The sequence below is a fragment of the Mauremys mutica genome, chromosome 4 (assembly GCF_020497125.1).
Source record: "Mauremys mutica isolate MM-2020 ecotype Southern chromosome 4, ASM2049712v1, whole genome shotgun sequence".
Classification (NCBI taxonomy): Eukaryota; Metazoa; Chordata; order Testudines; family Geoemydidae; genus Mauremys; species Mauremys mutica.
This window is the reverse complement of record NC_059075.1, coordinates 163,205,181-163,223,314: the sequence shown is the minus strand read 5'-3', so window position 1 is coordinate 163,223,314 and position 18,134 is coordinate 163,205,181. Positions and strand designations below refer to the sequence as shown.

The 18,134-nt window shown below is 55.6% G+C and overlaps 2 protein-coding genes across 6 annotated transcripts in view; one reads left to right on the top strand and one right to left on the bottom strand.

Annotated features, from left to right (window-relative positions):
• LOC123369703 (maestro heat-like repeat-containing protein family member 7) overlaps nucleotides 1–18,134 on the bottom strand; it is a 422,324-nt gene that overhangs the window by 291,138 nt on the left and 113,052 nt on the right. The window lies entirely within an intron of this gene.
• The window catches only part of LOC123369702 (F-actin-monooxygenase MICAL1-like), a 43,183-nt gene that overhangs the window by 5,505 nt on the left and 19,544 nt on the right, over nucleotides 1–18,134 (top strand). Inside the window, exons 2-9 of the mRNA XM_045015618.1 lie at nucleotides 6,962–7,253; nucleotides 9,031–9,238; nucleotides 10,004–10,120; nucleotides 10,752–10,853; nucleotides 12,192–12,347; nucleotides 13,420–13,520; nucleotides 14,933–15,190; nucleotides 16,925–17,040. Of these exons, the coding sequence (XP_044871553.1) occupies nucleotides 6,990–7,253; nucleotides 9,031–9,238; nucleotides 10,004–10,120; nucleotides 10,752–10,853; nucleotides 12,192–12,347; nucleotides 13,420–13,520; nucleotides 14,933–15,190; nucleotides 16,925–17,040 (1,322 nt within the window). The 5' untranslated portion in view covers nucleotides 6,962–6,989. The remainder of the gene's footprint in view (nucleotides 1–6,961; nucleotides 7,254–9,030; nucleotides 9,239–10,003; nucleotides 10,121–10,751; nucleotides 10,854–12,191; nucleotides 12,348–13,419; nucleotides 13,521–14,932; nucleotides 15,191–16,924; nucleotides 17,041–18,134) is intronic.

Here is an 18,134-nt window from a genome sequence, read left to right as displayed (position 1 = left end):
AGCGCTGCCCTGGGAAGGGAGAGTGATGTCTTTTTGTCCAGTTTTACACAGCAGAGCTGTAGATTCGAACACACGTTTTCTGCCTGGGTCACTCAGAGCCCACATCCTCGGTATGGGGTTTCCTGGCCTCTTCCACCATCTAATTATCGTTCCTACCTCTCGTCAGTTATTTATTGCTCCCTGGGCCAGTCTGACAAACCACGACGCTTTCTCCATCAGATCTCAGCTGAAGACTCGGGGCCTGGTGTTCAGAGGTGTGGGTTATTACAGACGGCAGTGTTTCCCAACCTTTTCGATCCCAGGGACTGGCTTGCTGCCTTCCTAGACTGTGTCAGGGAGATCTCAGGGACCAGCGCTGGTCCACGGACCAGTCATTGAGAAACACGGACTTTAAGAGCCCCAGCCAAGGTCAGGGCCCGTGGTGCTAGGTGTTGTACAAACACCCAGGACAGGACACGCCCTGCTCTACATAGACAAGATAGATGAAGGACAGGACAAGGTAATTGGCAGGGCTGGGATTAGAAGATGGCTTTCTTGCGTCCTGCTGCAGTGCCCTCCCCCCTGGACCACACTGCCTTTCAGCCTGAGCCTCTGAAAGCCCAAGGGCCTGATCCAAAGCCCAGCGAAAACAATGGATGCTGTGTGTGTCCAGCATCTCTGAAAAACCTTTCACAATTTCTTCCATCAGGCCTAAGAGAAATGAGTCAAGGCTGGTAAAAAAAAAAAATCCAAGTCATTCCCTCTTTGAGGCTTGCCAGAACGGTCCGTTCTCCGTGTTTATTGTCATAACCACAGCAAAACCGGAGAGTGATAGACACCCAGCACGGCCTTGAATCACAGCTCTGTCTGACGGCGACTCACGCTGTCGAGGGGGCGGAAAGGGAAAAGCAAAGCAGTGGCAAATGAAAGGAACTGTTGCCCTGTGTAACCCAGCTTGCTTTCCATTGGGGTGGGGAGTTTGAGGCTTGGTGACTTTGATCCAATGCCGTTTGCTGTTCACACTGGGCTTCGCAGCACGCTCACCGAACTCATTTAAAATTCCGTCTCCACACGGTTCAGGCCTGTCCACAGTATGTTGTAAACCTGTTTGGAAACTATTAGAAGGATTTTGATCTCAGTAGCGCTGGTGTGAATCTGGAGTAACTGAGCAGAGTTACTGAGACCAGAATCTGACCCAAACCTTACACGCTCAGGGCCAGACGTTCAGCAGCTCCGCTGCACCCGCAGTGGGGGGCCAGATTTTCACAAGAACTCACCCCCCTCTTGAAAAATCTGGGCCGTTATTGGGGTGCTGAACTCTTGGGACAATGTGGCTCAGGGGTGGGTTTTGAGATCATATGAAATGGTGGCCCTATGATTCTAAAATGCTTTATACTGACCCCGACCCTCCTTGGGAAAGCTCCTTGAGATCGACAAGTGAAATTCGCTGTCTCAGCACGAGGTCGTATGAGGATGAGATTTGGCCCCGTTCGTATTTCCCAGCCAAATCCGTGCTCCAAACTGGGTTCGCTGCTGGAGAAGAGTTTAAAGCCAGTTCCAGTGTAGACAGAGGCCCAGATCCACTTGCAACGCTCGGTGTCATGGCACCTTACTTTTAGGTGCCTAGCAAATCACAGGAACACTGTGATCCACAAAGCAGAGCTGGGCACCGGGGCCCCCTGTACAATGACCTAGGGAGAGTGAGGTGCATCCGAATGCGATGCACAAGGGCCAGCACGCTAAGCGGCGGGCGGGGTGTATGTGTATGTTGAAGCTGGCCAGTGGGAGATGCCGACAAGAGGGTGACCCTATTCCAAGCACCTAGCTCTGCTGGGGGAGAAAGGATTTGAACAGGGGTCTCCCCAGTGTGCCCTGAGCTTAGGGTGACCAGACAGCAAGTGTGAAAAATCAGGACGGGGGTGGGGGGTAATAGGAGCCTATATAAGAAAAAGACCCCAAAATTGGGACTGTCCCTATAAAATTGGGACATCTGGTCACCCTACCTGAGCTAGAGAATGGCCTGATGTGGTGATCCTCAGGGTACGTCCAGACTACCCGCCGTATTTATCGGGAATCGATATATCGTGTCTCATCTAGACGCGATATATCGATCCCCGAACATTCTCCCCATTGACTCCGGAACTCCACCGGAGCGAGCGGCGGTAGTGGAGTCGACGGGGGAGCCTCGGACGTCGATCCCGCGCCGTGAGGACGGGAGGTAAGTCGGAATAAGATACGTCGACTTCAGCTACGGTATTCCCGTAGCTGAAGTTGCGTATCTTACATCGACACGCCCCCCTAGTGTAGACCAGGCCTTAGTCTCGCTTGCTGAAGCTGTTCCACTGTGGCTAAATAATGAAACAATGATTTGGCGTGGACCAGATTGGGAGGGAATTAACCCTGACTCTCCTACTTCTCTGGTGAGTGCTCTAGCCACCAGGGATAAGACTTAGAAGGTGGGTGGCCCCACCGGGTTGTCTCTGGATGGATTTTGAATGGGACCCAACCCAATCTGGGACGCAGCCTCTGAGCACACCTTTTGCATCAGGCTGCACATGCAACGTAGGTTGGCCGAATACCTGTCTTCCCCCGGTTTGTGAATCGCTCTGGGCCTTAGGTGGGAGCTAGGTACCAGGCGCCTAAGGGAGGCAGCAGTGCCCATGCCCAAAGGCTGAACCTTAGGCATCTACAGGGTTTGGTTGGTGTTATGTGGATTGCAGCGGAGCCAAACCTGGGACCTCTGGGGATCTGGGCCGGAGGCCGTAATGTCCAACTGACCTTTTCCATTGTGCTTTTCCTATGTATTGTATTGTCCCATTGTATTGTTCAGCATTCACAGCCGCTCATTTCCTGGCACTTACTGTCTGGTTGAGTGGAACGGATGGGCAGAGACATGGATGGGAACTAGCTAGCCCCAAATAGCCTTTAATGCCGTGTGCTGTTTGTTCCAAGCTGAAGAGAAGGAGGGATAACACCATTGCGTGACTCTTGAATGGTTGATGCAGTGGTGCTGGAACTAGGGGCGCTTCCGCACCCCCTGGCTTGAACTGGGAATAACAAACACCAAATACATGATTTCCATCAGCAGCAGCCCCATTACAAAAATTGTTCCAGCCCCCCTGGGTTGATGTGGTTTTAATTGGGCTGTAGATGGCCCTGAGTGATTCAGGTCTCCCCAGTCACCTCTCGGCGGCGAATATGTTCTATTTTTGTGTGTGCCGTAAATTACATTTCATAACAGCACGAACCACAGCAGGAAGCGTGTCTCAAGGCAATTACTGAGCATGTTGGCTAGCTGCTCACTCTGCCTTTGGCCCCGTGACACCGCGCCCCCGGGGAGAGGATATAATTGCTCAAGTATGTGCTGCCTGATGCTATAGAGGCTAGAGGGCATGCTCCTTGGGGCAAGACTTTCTCTGTACAGCGCTGAGCACACTGCTAGGTCCCAGTTTATGGTAATGTTCTATTGCTTAAAAGCCCTATTGCATTGGGGGGATGGCGCTGGGGCACTGGGCTGGGAACCCGGTGAGAACCAGGGTTCAATTCCTAGCTCTGCCCCAGGCTTCCTGCACAATTTCTATGTGCCTCAGTTTCCCCATTGGTAAAATGTTTCCTGACCTCACAGAGCACAGCACCTTGGGCAGAACACCGTTTCGGTGGCCCTGATATTTCAGAAGTCAGGGACACCCACCACTCCAGTTGAGAAACAAGTCCTAAGCTGAATAGGCATCTAGGTGGTGCTCATTCTGGCAACAGATTGATTTGGGATGTGGGAGAAGAGCCAGGGCAAAGATCTGCCCCAAATGCGTATATTACACTGAGACAGTGGGAATGCTAAGGGATGATTGTGCCTCCCTGGTATGTCTCCTCCATCTTTGGCCGTAATCCCTTGGATACCCTGTGGAGGGCTTTGGCATCTTGACATTTCTCTCTGCAACTTGCTGTGGGCCTTTCACCAGACACTTCTGTGCTGAGGGGGACCCTGGACAGGTATCTGACATGCTGTAGGGCTTTACAGCCAGGAGCACCCTTGACCTACCTGTTTCTTCATTGGGAGTGGCTTAGTGCAGAGACTTAGAGGAAACTGATCTCCCTCCAGGGAAGAAGCTGTGAATTTTCGTAGCTCTCCCATGGGTCTTGAGGCAAATCCTTCTAAGCCTCTTCCTTGGAGGAGTCCCCGACCTTGTCAGTTCCATTCCAGTCTGTGTAATTTGCAAGTCAAATGCAGGCATTCCCTGTCTGGAAGCTTAGCAGGAGAGGGAAACACTGCTGTGTGCTTTGTGCTTGTCTCACCTGTGATAAAGATCCTGGAATTGGAGCTTGCCTGGCAGTGATTTGGTGTCCGAGGTAGGAGAGAACACACAACAGGCTGGGGTTTGCGGCACTACCCAGTGTTGTGTAGTGAGGACTGTGTTGGAATTGCAAGCTCTCATTTTAAGAGTGGGAAGGGGTGTTCCATTAGCCTGTAGGCTAGGGGCCAGGGGTCAGTGGCAAAGAGCATGGAATCAGAGTCAGATATTGGAGTCAGTTTGCAGCCAGCCAAGTGAGGTGAGTTGTGCCTTGATGTTTAGGGAGCAGCCTGCTTTGTTTTTCTCTGTTTGGGGTTCTTGTGTATTCTGGATCAGTGGCCCTCAACCTTTCCAGACTACTGTACACCTTTCAGGAGTTTGATTTGTTTTGAGTACCCCCAAGTTTCAACTCACTTAAAAACTACTGGCTTACAAAATCAGACACAAAAATACAAGTGACCCAGTCACTATTACTGAATTGCTGACTTTCTTATTTTTACCATATAATTATAAAATAAATCCACTGGAATATAAATATTGTACTTACATTTCAGTGCATAGTATATAGAGCAGTATATATTTATGTATCTATGAAATGTTAGTTTGTACTGACTTCGCTAGTGCTTTTTCTGTAGCCTGTTGTAAAACTGGGCAAATATCTAGATGAGTCAATGTGCTCCCTGGAAGACCTCTGCGTACCCCCAGAGGCATGCGTACTCCCAGGGGCATGTGTACCCCTGGTTGAGAACCACTGTTCTGGATTCTGAGAAATAAAGCAGTGTTACATTGCAAGCTCCTAGCAAGAGTATGAAATGTTTTTTATCCAGATAGCACCCAGAGCAGCAGTTAATTCTAAACAAAGGCCTTGGGGGCTTGCCGGGGTTCCTGCACGAATGCAGTCAGGCAAAGGTGCTATTCATGCCAGCAGAGCTCCGCCCCTGCTTGAAACCAGGGGAAGCTGCACCAGTGCAAACTGCAACTCAGAGCCCGGCTACACTGGGGATTTGCACCAGTGCAGCTAAACTGGTGGTGGACTCTCACATATGGACACGGGCTAAACAGAAGGTGATGGAGGAGGGGGTAAGATTCCTGATCCCATTGAAGTCAATGACCAAACTCCCACTGATGCCGGGGAGAGGGGGCGGGGGGGAGAGGAGTTGGCCTGTACTGGTCAGATGTGGGCAGCGCAAAAAGGCAACTTATACAAAGTCATTTACTCTAACCACCAGCTACCACCCACTTCGGGTAGATTCCAGACACCTCTGCTGCTTTCTGTTCTCTTTGCTAAACTTCCCCCTCCCCAGCTGGCAGCCTCCTGCCCCACAGCTGGTCTCTTGGGGAGCTTTTGCAAGGCTGCTGAAATCTGGGGCTGCGGCTGGTCCCAGCTCACATCCGGCCCGCTTAAGGTAGCCCTGGCTCCCTCTCTGGTAGGGAAACCTCCTTCCCTCCCGAAACTGGATGGCTGATAAAGAGGAAGGAAGAATGTCCTCTGCTGATGCCACAGGAAAAGACTACGAAACTCCCCAGATCCACTTTGTGTGTTTCAGGTGCACATTGCACATAGGAAATTGCCCAGCATTGAAGCCGACTTCTAACCTATCTCCCTGATGTCACACTTGCACAAGGGGCTGATTGCTACAATTCTTGGGCCAGGACGTTCACACTTGGCTTCTAAATCCCAGAGGGGATATCCAGAGAGGCTGAGCCTCTGCAGCTCCTAAGGAGTTTGGTGGGGTTTGTGGGTCGCTTGGATTCAGGTGCCTAAATGTGGCCATGGGAGCCTTGCTCTGTGCACCAGATCTGAACGCTCTGCCTAGAGTTCTTTAGCCCACGCTCTCTCTGCTCCTACTTTAGCTGATGCTAGCACAGGATAATAAGCCTGGTACATATCAATGTCTTTGTTAAATTGATGAACTCATATAAGCTTGCAGCGTCCAGTGGGCATAACTGGACAGTGCAAGACGGAGATTCCTAGGATTGTGTCTGGGACCGGCGATATTGGCTAGTGTCATTCGGTTGCACAATCCAAGCAGCGGCTGGCCAAAAGTGTTCATTCACTTAGCTGGGAGCAGCTGACATGCCAGAGGCTGTGTGTGAACAGCCCAGGAGTGAGGGTTCTCACAGCAGAGCAGGGTGAGGCTGGCTCCCAGAGCCGAGGGCTGGAGTGACCTAGCAGATCGCCGGTCCAGATAACACCAGGGGAACGTCACAGTGTTATCTTTCTGGATTCTAAGAATAAAAACAAAAAAAATGTTGCAACCTCCCAGCAGAGTATTTGATGTTCTAACATCTTTGCGTGTAAGCTGTGAAATGTAACATATCTGAAGGCTGTCTTAGGTCTTAATCTGTTGGCACAAGCAGTAGACACTCATGCTTTTAGCTCTGAAGCTCTTGGGTTCAAATCCTGCTGTTGCCCTAAGTGGGCTCTGTTATAATTGGACAATTAGCTTGGCACATCGTGGGTTTTGGTGTGTGTATGTGTGTGCGTCCTCCTCTGCAGCATTGGGTGTTGGCCAGCTAGCGGCAGGAGACCGGGCTACATGGTCCGATCTGCTAGAGCGATCCCGTGGGGCTGGTTTCCCTTCCCCTGTGTCATGCCTTTGGGTAACATCCGTGAAATGGGGGTTGTTTGAGAGGTGGCGTCTCTGCAGCGCCTCCCTCGCTCAGTCTGTGGTTTGCTCCCTCCTTTCCAGACTCCTTTCTTGACCCCGAGTGCCCAGGATGAACACTCAGGATGGGGAGCAGGGTAACCCGGCTCACTCCCTTTTCGAAACCTTCCTCCGTGCCAACCACTGCGAGGAGGTGCTGAGCAGCTTCCAGGCCTTGTGTGAGCAGCTGGCTCTGGAGCACAAGGGCCAACTGCAGTTCTACCATAAGCTCAAGTCCTGCCTTAACTACTGGAGTGCCAAGGCCCTATGGGGCAAGCTGGATAAGAAGGCTGGACACAAAGACTATGACCAGGGAAAGGCATGTGCCAACACCAAGGTAAGAAGGGAGGGCATGGCTGGTATAACCAGGGAAGGGCCCATGCTGAGAGCAAGGGGGAGGTATTACACAGACTAACTGTGTGATTTGCCTCCTCCTAGTGGCTGGTCCAAGTAACTGTAACAACCTACTACTAAGTTATAGCTAATGGAGCTGCTCTTTTACCTCAGGTGGTGGGGGCTTGTGCTTCCAGTAAGGGGAGTCGTGGGTTCGAATCCTCACTGTCAACCGTGGTGTTTGTCTGTAGGCAGCTGTGGTTCGTTGCACTGAGACTGGGAGTGGGGTGGGGTGCATTGCAGGTGTGGGGTAAGCCCAGAGCTAGCTGATGACAATGCTCTCTTCAGGGATGAATGGTTTGTCCTCTCCAGGCAGGGCTGAGTGGATCAGAGAGGGTATCTGAGCACCCTGTGTCGCTCCTGATAGGATGTGCAGTGGCTTGTGGTGTTGACATTGTGAATAAACAGGTCTTGGCAGTTCAACAACCCCACCTGTGATGCAAATTGAGCCCCTTGCTGGAAGGGCAGGTGTGGTGCAGCTTCCTGGTGAGCTCTGCCTGTGCTAGTATGGTTCGGGAAATTTACTTGGGCCCTGTCTCCACTAGTGCTCCAGGCGGGAGTGTTCCCGAAACCATGCTGGCCAAGTCGGGGGATGTACTGCGTGTCTGCTGTATCCAAGAGACACTACAGGCCCCAGGGCATGCAGGAGGGGTGGGGAGCAAGGAGCCAGAGCTCTCTGCCTGTGTCCCCTTGTGGAGAACAGGGAGTTAATGGCTTCCTTGCAGGCAGTGTCAGTGCTGGGGGAGAGTCGAGGGTGGTGCTGTTCACTCTAACTCGGCTTGGGAGAGAGATTAGATCCCCCATTATCTGTCCTTGGATGAGAACAACTGGGACCGAGACTAAAACACATTGTTTTAAAACGTGTAACGATTCAGCTCGCTGAATTCCCAGCAGAGGGAAAGTGGGGCTTCCTTGTCTACGCTGAGGAATTCAGCCATCAGTGGGTGGTATTGGCAGAGCTGTGCCTTCAAGGGCTGAGCTTCCCAGGCAGAGAGTCTGCAAAGAGATCTTCCGTGAGCACCTTGGGCACCGAGTGTTCATTGAACACCACCCAGCATAGCTGCACTGGTGCAAACTCACAGGACTGACACACCAAGTGGCGGCTTGTGCTGGGGACAGCTCACCCCTGCTCGAATCCGGGGCTAGCTGCACAGGTGCAAATCACGGCAGCTAGAGGCTTTGCCCATCCCCCAGTGGGGGGGCTGTAACCAGGACAAATCCCCAGTGCAGCCAAGGCCTGAGTTTTCAGCAGATCACCCTGATTCTGGCCCAGTGAAAATGCGGGGGAGTCAGACCCGATGTGGGAAGAGGGGAGACGGGAGCTGGAGGCCTTTCTAGCCTAGGGTTTGTGTGCACTCCCCTCCCAGTGGTGTGACTCGTGCCTTGTGTCAAAGGGGGTTGGAGTGATTTCCTGACTCCATCAGCTCAGCTGGAGTCACCTGGCTGCTGCGGTGTAGACCCCCTGCTCTCTCCTGTCTGCAATACGCTCACTTCACCCCAGTTCTCAGCCCTGCCAGGCCTTGAGATCCCAGCCTGGCCTAGTCTCCCCTCCCTCAGCTAGTCAGGCCCTTCTGCCCCCCAGGGGGACAGACGCACCCGTCCCAAGAGATCAGCACTGGGAGGGGGGCTGTGTTCTGGTGGGCTTATTCCCAGCCTTATTCCCAGCGAGGAGCCTCCTGCGTTCTGCCCTGGGCACCCAGCTCTGTCACTGCTCCTTCCAGTGCCTGATCATCGGGGCCGGCCCCTGCGGGCTCCGCACCGCCATCGAGCTGGCCTTCCTGGGAGCCCACGTCGTGCTGGTGGAGAAGAGAGACTCCTTCTCCCGCAACAACGTGCTGCACCTCTGGCCTTTCACCATCCACGACCTGCGGGCGCTGGGCGCCAAGAAGTTCTACGGGCGCTTCTGCACTGGGGCCTTGGACCACATCAGTGAGTGGGGCCGGGGAAGCAGGGCAGGCACAGCTCTGGGGTCTGGGGGGGTTGGGTGACAGGACAGTGCCCGGTGCGCTGTGGCAGGGGTTGGTTGTGTGTGGGGGTGGACAGGGCTGGGCCGGAGGCATGTTGCGGCTTGTGGGGATTGTGGCAGTGACCAATGTGCCCTGCCACTGTGGCTGGGCGGGTAGGGTGGGGGGGCAATGCATGGGGCACTGAGGCTGGGGTTGTCGGGGAGGCTGGTGCAATGGCCAAGGTACCCTGTGGTTGTGGCTGGGTGAGTTGGGGTCTGGGGCCCTGCTGTCCCGAAGGGAGCCCCATCCCAGCATGCCCCTGGAGGATTTCAGCTCCCCCCACACTCCATTTCCCACCAAGGGCAGCTTTGCTCCCAGCCTGCACAATAAACACAGATGGCACCTGCCTTCTGGGGCCGAGACCCATCTCCCATGCTCTTCAAACTGGGTCTGCACATCGGAGGGGTCCCCCCACCCCAGCGCCGCTCCAGGGGATTCTGCAGTGCCAGCCGCCCGCTCTGCTAAAGCAGCCTGCGTCCCATGGTGGGGAGAGGTCCAGACCCCAAGTCTGTAGCTGGCAGGCAAGTAGCTAGGGAGCTGCCTTGGGTCAGATAGCAGGGAGCGGTCGGAGTCTGGGACCCACAAGGCAGGGGCGCTGGGTAGGGGATGGACTCGAATGGGCTTTGTCTGCGACTGATCTCTGGGGAGCTTTGATTTCTGCTCCATCACTCTGTCCGTCTCTCTCCAGGTATCCGTCAGTTGCAGCTGATCCTCCTGAAAGTCGCCTTGCTGCTGGGGGTTGAAATTCACGTCAACGTGCAGTTTAAGGGGCTCATCCCCCCTGCAGCGAAGGGGAGCGGACGGGGTAGGGAAGCTGGAGCCTTGTGGCCCGGACTCATTCCAGCCATCACTGGCTGAAATCCAATCTGTGCCGTGCCGACGGTGCTGGCACCCCTGCCTAGGGCTAGCCTGTTCCCCGGAGAACAGGGAGATCTGCCCTCAGATAGGTTGAGGAGGGGTTGGGGGATTCATCCTCTTTTCCTGCTAACTGCTGCTGACCCAGACTGAAGTCTCCACAGACGACTAACACACTCGTGACGTGGTTTTGAGCTGTGGGTCGGTTTCCCCTCAGTCTGGTCTGCTCCTGAGGTTTTTGTTTTATTTTAAACAACAATACCGGTGCCACAAATGCTAATCCAGCTTCACAAACTCCTCCCATCTCCAGGGGGTGGGGCCAGTACCATTATCCCCATTGTTCAGATGCGGAAACTGAGGCACAGAGCAGAAAAGTGACTCACCCAAAGTCATGCAGTGAGTTATTGGTAGAGCTAGGATTAGAATCCAGAACTCCTGACGCCAAGCCGCAAGCTCAAACCACTAGACCACACCCCCCCACTTTATGTATAAACGTTCCTGACGGGGATGGGGGAGTTTTCATATTGGGGTGTCGATCAGGCCCCCTCTGACGCCCCCTTCTCCGTTGTCTTTCTCCGCAGGTGGTGGCTGGAAGGCTGCACTCCAGCCCAGCTCCTCTCCCGTGGGGCAGTATGAATTTGACGTCCTCATCTCAGCCGGAGGAGGCAAATTTGTGCCTGAAGGTGAGGGCTCACTCGTGAGCTACAGCTCATGTTTCCCCCTCCTCTCCCAGCCTGGGGTGGGAGGCTGCATGAGGCTGCGGAGCTTAGCCTGGCTAGAGGGGCTGGGAGCGCTCCATTTCCTCTGTAGCTGGATGTTCCTTCTCCTCTACCTCGGGGACACGTACAGTCCCTACAGGGCTCGGGGGCTGACGGGGACCCCTCTCAGGCCGGACGCACCCCGTTACCCAGGGGCTGGCCAGCAGCATTGGCCTAGGAGGGGCCTTCTCAGGGTGGCCAGGCTAAGGGGAGGCAATGGTGCTTCTGGTTGCGTCAGCTGGGCCGATGGGTCCCGGGACTCTGATCGAGTCTCTTCTCGTGGGTGAGGGGAGCAGAGAGAGGCTGAAGGGCTGGCGTGGGAGCGGATGGGGGTCGTTCTCTCTCTGCTCAGTTCTCGTGGGTCCCCACCCAGTGGGGCTGGAGTCTGTCGGCAGGATATGGAGTCCCGGCCTGGGGCGGGGCGGGGGCGGGAGGGATGCAGTGTTCTCTGGAGCAGGGCATGTGCGTGAGCCAGGCAGCTCGGCGCCGTGGCTTGTACTGTGAAGGGTCTGGGGCGGGAGACGGGGGAGTGGGAGAAGAGGCCTTGAGACAGCTCGGCTCCTGATAGCCGGGGCTGGTCACGCCACCTGCTGAGGCTTGCCCCGAACATCTGCAGGGCCGCAGGGCTGGACAGCTGCTACCTTAAAATGCATGTAGCATCATGCAGCGGGGCGTTCCCAGTGCTTGTGCAGGGGCCCCTATGGCCCAGAACCACCCGGCCTCCAGGCCTGCCTCCTCCCTGAGAAAACCAAACAGTGGGGACCTCCCTTCCTGGGCCACTGTCCCCCCAGGCCCCGAATGGTGCTTCCCTCTCTCCCCAGCGTCTGTGCTGGGCCGGGAGCACCTGGGGGCAGGGTGCAATTCCCCCTCAGTGCTCAGTAATCGGTACGTGGTCCTGCCTTCTGGCTGTGCACTGCCAGCTTGGCGCTGGCCCACAGAGGTTGGGAGGTTCAGAGCTGGGGCTTGGTCCAGGCCCTTCTCAAACCCCGCTCCTACCGCCACTGGTGCCTTGGTACTTGCTGCAGACAGAGCGCCCTGAATGTCGGGCGGTGTAGTTCTTGGAGCTGCCGAATAGCAGACAAGGACGCTGCACCCCTGAGGGTATGTTCGGGCCCTCGCCAGCCTGATTCGGCCTGCACCCCTCTTCCTTGCCTCCACCCCCCCCAACAGGCTCTTCCCTGCATTGCCAATGCCCCCTTTCCTGTGGGCTAGGAAGGGCCCCGGCACGCCTGACAGGCGCGGTGTCTGTGTGTCTGTCCCCAGGGTTCAAGCGGAAGGAGACGCGCGGGAAGTTGGCGATCGGCATCACCACCAACTTCGTCAACCGCCACAGCCGGGCCGAGGTGGAGGTGGCCGAGATCAGCGGTGTGGCCCGCATCTACAACCAGCAGTTCTTCCAGAACCTCTACAACAAAACGGGTCGGCCGGGCCTCCCCCCGTCAGCTAACCCCTTCCCCTGTGCATCCCCCGTCCTCCAGGGCTGCATCAACCCACCCCCTGCTGTGCGATGGGGCCGAGGGGAGGGGGGGCATTCAACAGGCAGCAGGGGTCCCTTCTCAGCAGAGGGTGTGCTCAGAGAAGGGGACTCCAGCACTGAGATCAGGGGCTGCTGATGTTGTTTATTTGATTTGTGGTAGCACATGGGAGCCCCAATCATGGCCCAGCCCCCCACAGTGCCAGGCGTTGTACAAACACAGAACAAAGAGACGGTCCCTCTCTCCCCCAGGGGCTTCAGGTAATTGTGCCATTTGCCGTCAGCCTGAGCTGGGAAGACGGAAAGCTACCAGAGGGGGAAATACAGTGTATAACCTAGCCAACTGCAGAAAGGACATTAATGGGGCACCTCCGTTGACCCTGTGTCATACCACAAGAACAAGGGACCCTCAGTGAAATTAAAAACGAACCTACTTAAAACTGAGAAAAGGAAGTTCTCTTTCATGTGATGCTTCATTCGCTTGTGGGACTCACTGCCACTAGATAGCACTGAGACCAGAGGGTTATATGGAGGCTGGACTGGGCCAGAATTTTATGTGGGGGATGGATTAGATGACTTCTTCAGGTCCCTTCCAGCTGCACATTTTTGTGATATGCACAGTAAGAGCATCAAAAGTGATGTTGCATTTGGATACTTATGTTCTTGTATACATATAAAACAGATATAAACTCTCATGCATCAGGGCACACGCCAACTACTAACAGCCTGGGGTCAGGAAGAAACTTCTCTATGGCATGTGTCCATTGTGGGGGTTTTATCTCCTTCAGTGAAGTAGCTGCTACTGGCCATTGTTGGAGACCCCTGCCCCATAGAAGTAGATGGCTCCCTGGCCTCATCTGGGATGGTGGTTGCTGCGTTCCTTCTGGCCCTCGTGCCTGTCTGTCTGTGGCTGGAGCAGGTTGTGGGGCAGCTGCCTGTCCTCGGATGGCATTCTCACGCCAGCTTTCTCGGCCCAGCTCCAGCTCAACCTTCTCTTTATCCCTTTGCCCATGCCAGGTATCGACTTGGAGAACATTGTCTACTACAAAGACGACACCCACTATTTTGTCATGACGGCCAAAAAACAGAGCCTGCTCAAAAAAGGGGTCATTGTGCAGGTGAGAGGGCTCGTGGGGCCTAGCACGGGCATGGGGAGGAGACTGGCAGCCGTGGGCAGGGCTGTGGGTAGTTAGCGTGTTGGGGACTGAGCTCTGGGAATCTGAATTCCAGTCACTTTCCTTCTTCTAGTCGTAATAACAGGGCGGGAGAGATGGGACCAAACAGCTGAGTTCACCAGGGCACTGGCCTGGGTTGCACGTGCCCAGCGTATTGGAACATAAGGTACATGTACGTGGAGGCGTGGGGCATTGTGCTACCATCCTGGCAGCACTTGCAAGGGCTGGGGTCAGTGCTTGGCTGGGAGGCCTCCAGAGGATGCAAAAATGGTGCCGGGGATTCGCTGAGAGGCACTTCTCTCTCTCTAGGGTACGTCTAGCCCACGAGCACTGGGTGTGACTGCCGTTCCGGCTGGCGTACCCAAGCTAGCGTTAATGTGGGTCGCTCAGGTCCTGGCCGGCGGAGCTGCTTCAGTGTGTGAAGGTCCAGGTGGGCAGGGGCGGCTCTATGTTTTTGGCCGCCCCAAGCAGTCATGCGCGGGAGGCGCCCCGGAGCCGCGGGAGCAGCGGACCTCCCGCGGGCATGACTGCAGAGGGACCGCTGGTCCCGCGTGGCTCGGCTGGACCTCCCGCGGCTGCGGACGGTTCGCGGGTCCGGCGGCTCCGCTTGAGCTGCCGCAGTCATGCCTGCGGGAGGTCCAGCCGAGCCGCCGGACGAGCACCCCCTCCGCAGTCATGCCTGCGGCAGGTCCAGTTGTCCCGGGGCTCCGGTGGACCTCCCACAGGCATGACTGCGGCAGGTCCGCTGGCCCAGCCTGCCGCCCCCCCCGGCCGCAGGGGACGCCCCCTAGATTTTGCCGCCCTAGGCACCAGCTTGTTTTGCTGGTGCCTAGAGCTGCCCCTGCAGGTGGGTTTGGGCAGCTCGTACTGCCATGGCTTCACGGCTCCAGTACCTAGATTAAAGCTAGCATGGCTACTACCGCAGCCTAAGGTGCAGTCACACTCGGGGGGCTGCAGTGTAGATGTACCCTGGGCCAATGCACCAGTGTGGTGCTAGGAGCAGAGTGCTGCTGGAAAGACCATTTTCTGGATGAGACTTAAAATGGAAGGTGCCAACCACTAAAGCTCTATGGCGCTCCTTGCCGGAGTGCATGTGTCCTGGCAAATTTCCAGATGAGTGTTACTTCCTGCTGACCTACATCGCTCCTTGTGGTTTCAGTGGGATATGTTCTAACTTTATATTTCCTGCCCATGCCTGTTGCTATGTACTCTTATTCAGCTGCCATGTTCCACCTCAGAGGTGGCTGCATCTTGATAGGTGGTGACGTGATCCCTTTGCTTTACAAACAAATATACTTTCGGGCACATGTGCCAGGAATCCCCTTTTGAGTAACCCCCCTACCCTATTCCCGCAGGACAAAGCGGACATAGAGAGCCTGCTGTCTGCTGAGAATGTCAATCAAGAGGCCCTCCTCAGCTATGCCAAGGAAGCCGCCAACTTCTCCACCAACTACCAGCTGCCTGACTTGGAGTTTGCTCTGAACCACCGGAACCGCCCGGATGTCGACATGTTTGACTTCACCTGCATGAACCGCTCGGAGAACGCGGCCCTGGTGCGCGAGTGCCACGGGGCCCGGCTGCTCATCGGGCTGGTGGGAGACTGTCTGGTGGAGGTCAGTGCCCCACTAACAAGAGACGAACAAGTGTGGGGGCAAGGGGGATGGGCTCTGGCCGGGATCCCTTTGCAGCCTTAGCTTGCAAGGCTGGAGGGATCTCCTTCCATGCGAGTGTCCCCTTGGCAGCACAGCCAGCCCAGGGGCAGACTTTATGCAAACCCTAATTCTCCCCGTCAGGCAGCAGACTGACCAGCCGCACTCCTCACTCCCGTTCATGGCAATGCCCGTGTTTCCCAGCTGTGGTGATTCTTCCTCTAACCCGAGACAGCATCTTTAAACACATGCTGTAGCAATTGGGGCAGTGTTGGTGTCATGCCAGGAGCCCAAGAGCAGCTCCTGATATAGGCCACGTCTACACCACCAGCTAGCGGTGGGATTCCCCTGCATGTGTCCAAGTACTGGTGCTAGCTTTCGTCGAGCTAGCGCCAGGATAAGAGCAGCGCAGCCGCGGTAGCAGGGGTACCGGCAGGGGAGGTGCGGCTTAGCCGGGCCCAGTATGTAGCCACCGGTTTCACGCAGGTTTATGCTTGGCCTGTGCTCTGCTGCCGCTACCCGCGCTATCGTGACTGTGCTGCGATTAATACTGACGCTAGCTCGATGAAAGCTAGCATGAGTGCGTGCACACGGACAGGGGACCCCCACCCCTCGCTCGTAGTGAAGATGGAGCCTTATATAGCATGGAGCCAGCTAGTAGTTTGAGCAAGGGCTGAGCATCAGGACTTTTGGTCCCATTCCTGACACTGACATTACGGAACATTCACCCCTGTGTGCCTCGGTTTCCCTCTCTGTTGAACTGGGATAACGACCACCCTGTGAGGCTGAGCAGGTTCATTAACGTGTGTGGGGCTGAGAGATCCCTAGCAAAAAGCACTATCCACGTGCAAAAGATGACTGGACAGTGGGCACCGAAGTGATGAGACTATCGGTCCCAGTGCCGGGCAGGGTTCTGTGTTGCCCAGCCACTCAGATCAAGTGCACGCTGGAGCCTGGGTTCCCTGCAAGCTGCATCTGAGACACATGGCAGAGCCCGCCCAGGGTTTGGAAATTGTCCAGGCCTCATTTAACTAGGCAGTTTCACACAGAGCTGTGTGTCTCCAGTAAGCTTTCCTTCTCTGAGCCGTGCCCCGCCCAGAGCCCCAGGCTCCTCTGAGTCTCTGGGCTGAATGCTGTCTCTGGCTTGTGTGGGCTGAGGGTCATCCTTCCAGCCAACCAGGGAGAGAGCTGACTCTCCTCTAATCTCTCCCCTTTGTTTATTCTATAGCCCGGGGTCCCATCCTCTATCTGAGCCCCATGGCTCTGTCCCCAGCACACCCTCCACTAGCAGCCTTTTGTCTCGGAGAGCTCAGCTTCCCAGCTGACACCCAGGCTCTGGTTTTTCAGAGGTCAGGAGTGGGAGTAAGGAGGGGAGAGGCTTGAAGCAGGAGCTCCCCAGATGAGTGCTCCCCTCTGCTGACATGCAGCTCTGACTTCTTCCACTGGAAGCTACTCAGGAAGGCAGCAGCTGTGTGAGTGCTGAGCACTGTGTGAGAACCAGCCTGGGTGGCTCCCAGTCACAGCACTCACCTTCCAGACCTCATGAGCAGGTTGCTTTTTGTGTGTGCAATTGCACTTGAAGCCAGAGGCTGTTGTGTGCCAGGGACCTCAGCCAAGACTCTGAAAATCCTCCCCTAGGGTTACTGAACACATGTGCAGCTCCCACCCCCTCTGCTCTCTCTGTCTCTTGTTTTATAGCCATTCTGGCCGCTGGGCACCGGCGTGGCGCGGGGTTTTTTGGCTGCCTTTGATGCTGCCTGGATGGTGAAAAGATGTGCGGCAGGAACCTCCCCGCTGGATCTTCTGGCTGAGAGGTGAGGACTCTCCTCCTACAAAGGTGGATGTGTGTGTGTGTGTGGGGGGGGGGTCCCGGTTGTGTGTGTTTGCTTGGTGAAGTACAAGAGCTATCAACCCTCATGCATCAGGGCACAAGCCAACCTCTAATGATAGCGGGTCAGGAGGAAACTTCCCCTGGGAGCAGGTAATCCCATAACTTCAGGGTGCTTGCACCTTCCTCTGAAGCAGCAGGTGCTGGTCACTGTTGGAGCCAGGATACCAGTCTACATGGACCCCTAATCTGATCCAGTCTGGCAATCCCCCGTTCCTAAATGTAAGGACAATCCCTCCTCTGGAGAACTTGGTGCCTTTGTACAGCAGGTAGGATACAGCACATCAGGTGCTCAGAGCACGAGGCGTCCTTAGATCCATGTGCATCAGCTCTTTCCAGGCCCCTGCAAAGGAGAGGCCTAGGTAGCATGGCTGCTGCGAGGGGCTCTGCTCAGAACCAAGTTGTGCATGGCTTATTTGGATTGGCAGTGGTGCCAAGTTGCTGGCTGACTCTGCCTCCCCAGCTGACTTTGCTGCCATGGCTCACCGCAGCAGGGCGTCCCCTCTCCGAGGGCATGGCTCAGAGCTGCTTTGGCAACCTTGTGGGCACGCAGGGGACTGGCTGGCTCAGGGCAGTGCGGAGCCTTTCACTTCCAGTTCACCCCCTGGAATCCAGCCCAGGGCAGTAACGGTGACTGTCTGGTGCCCTGTCTGAATTGAGTTTGGGTCTCAGTCTAGTTCCTAGTGGACAGGTGTCTATGTTGCACAACCAGCCATCACACGCACAACTGGGAGTCTCAGCAGAGAGGGCAAGGAATGACTGAGCTCTCTTCTGGCTCCTCGAGGGGTCCCTGCACGGTAGGGTTCGGGTGTGGGGGAAGTCTGCACGGTCAAGCTGGCACCTTTGCTTAGCACTAAATTCAGCCCTTCTCAAGACTATTGACTGCCAGGAAACACCTGATTGCAGGCTGTGCTGTAATAGCTGTGGTGTCTGCCTAGATCACTCGCACTCTGAGTGGGTCAGACCAATGGTCCATCTAGCCAGTATCCTGTCTTATCACAGTGGCCAGTTCCAGCTGCA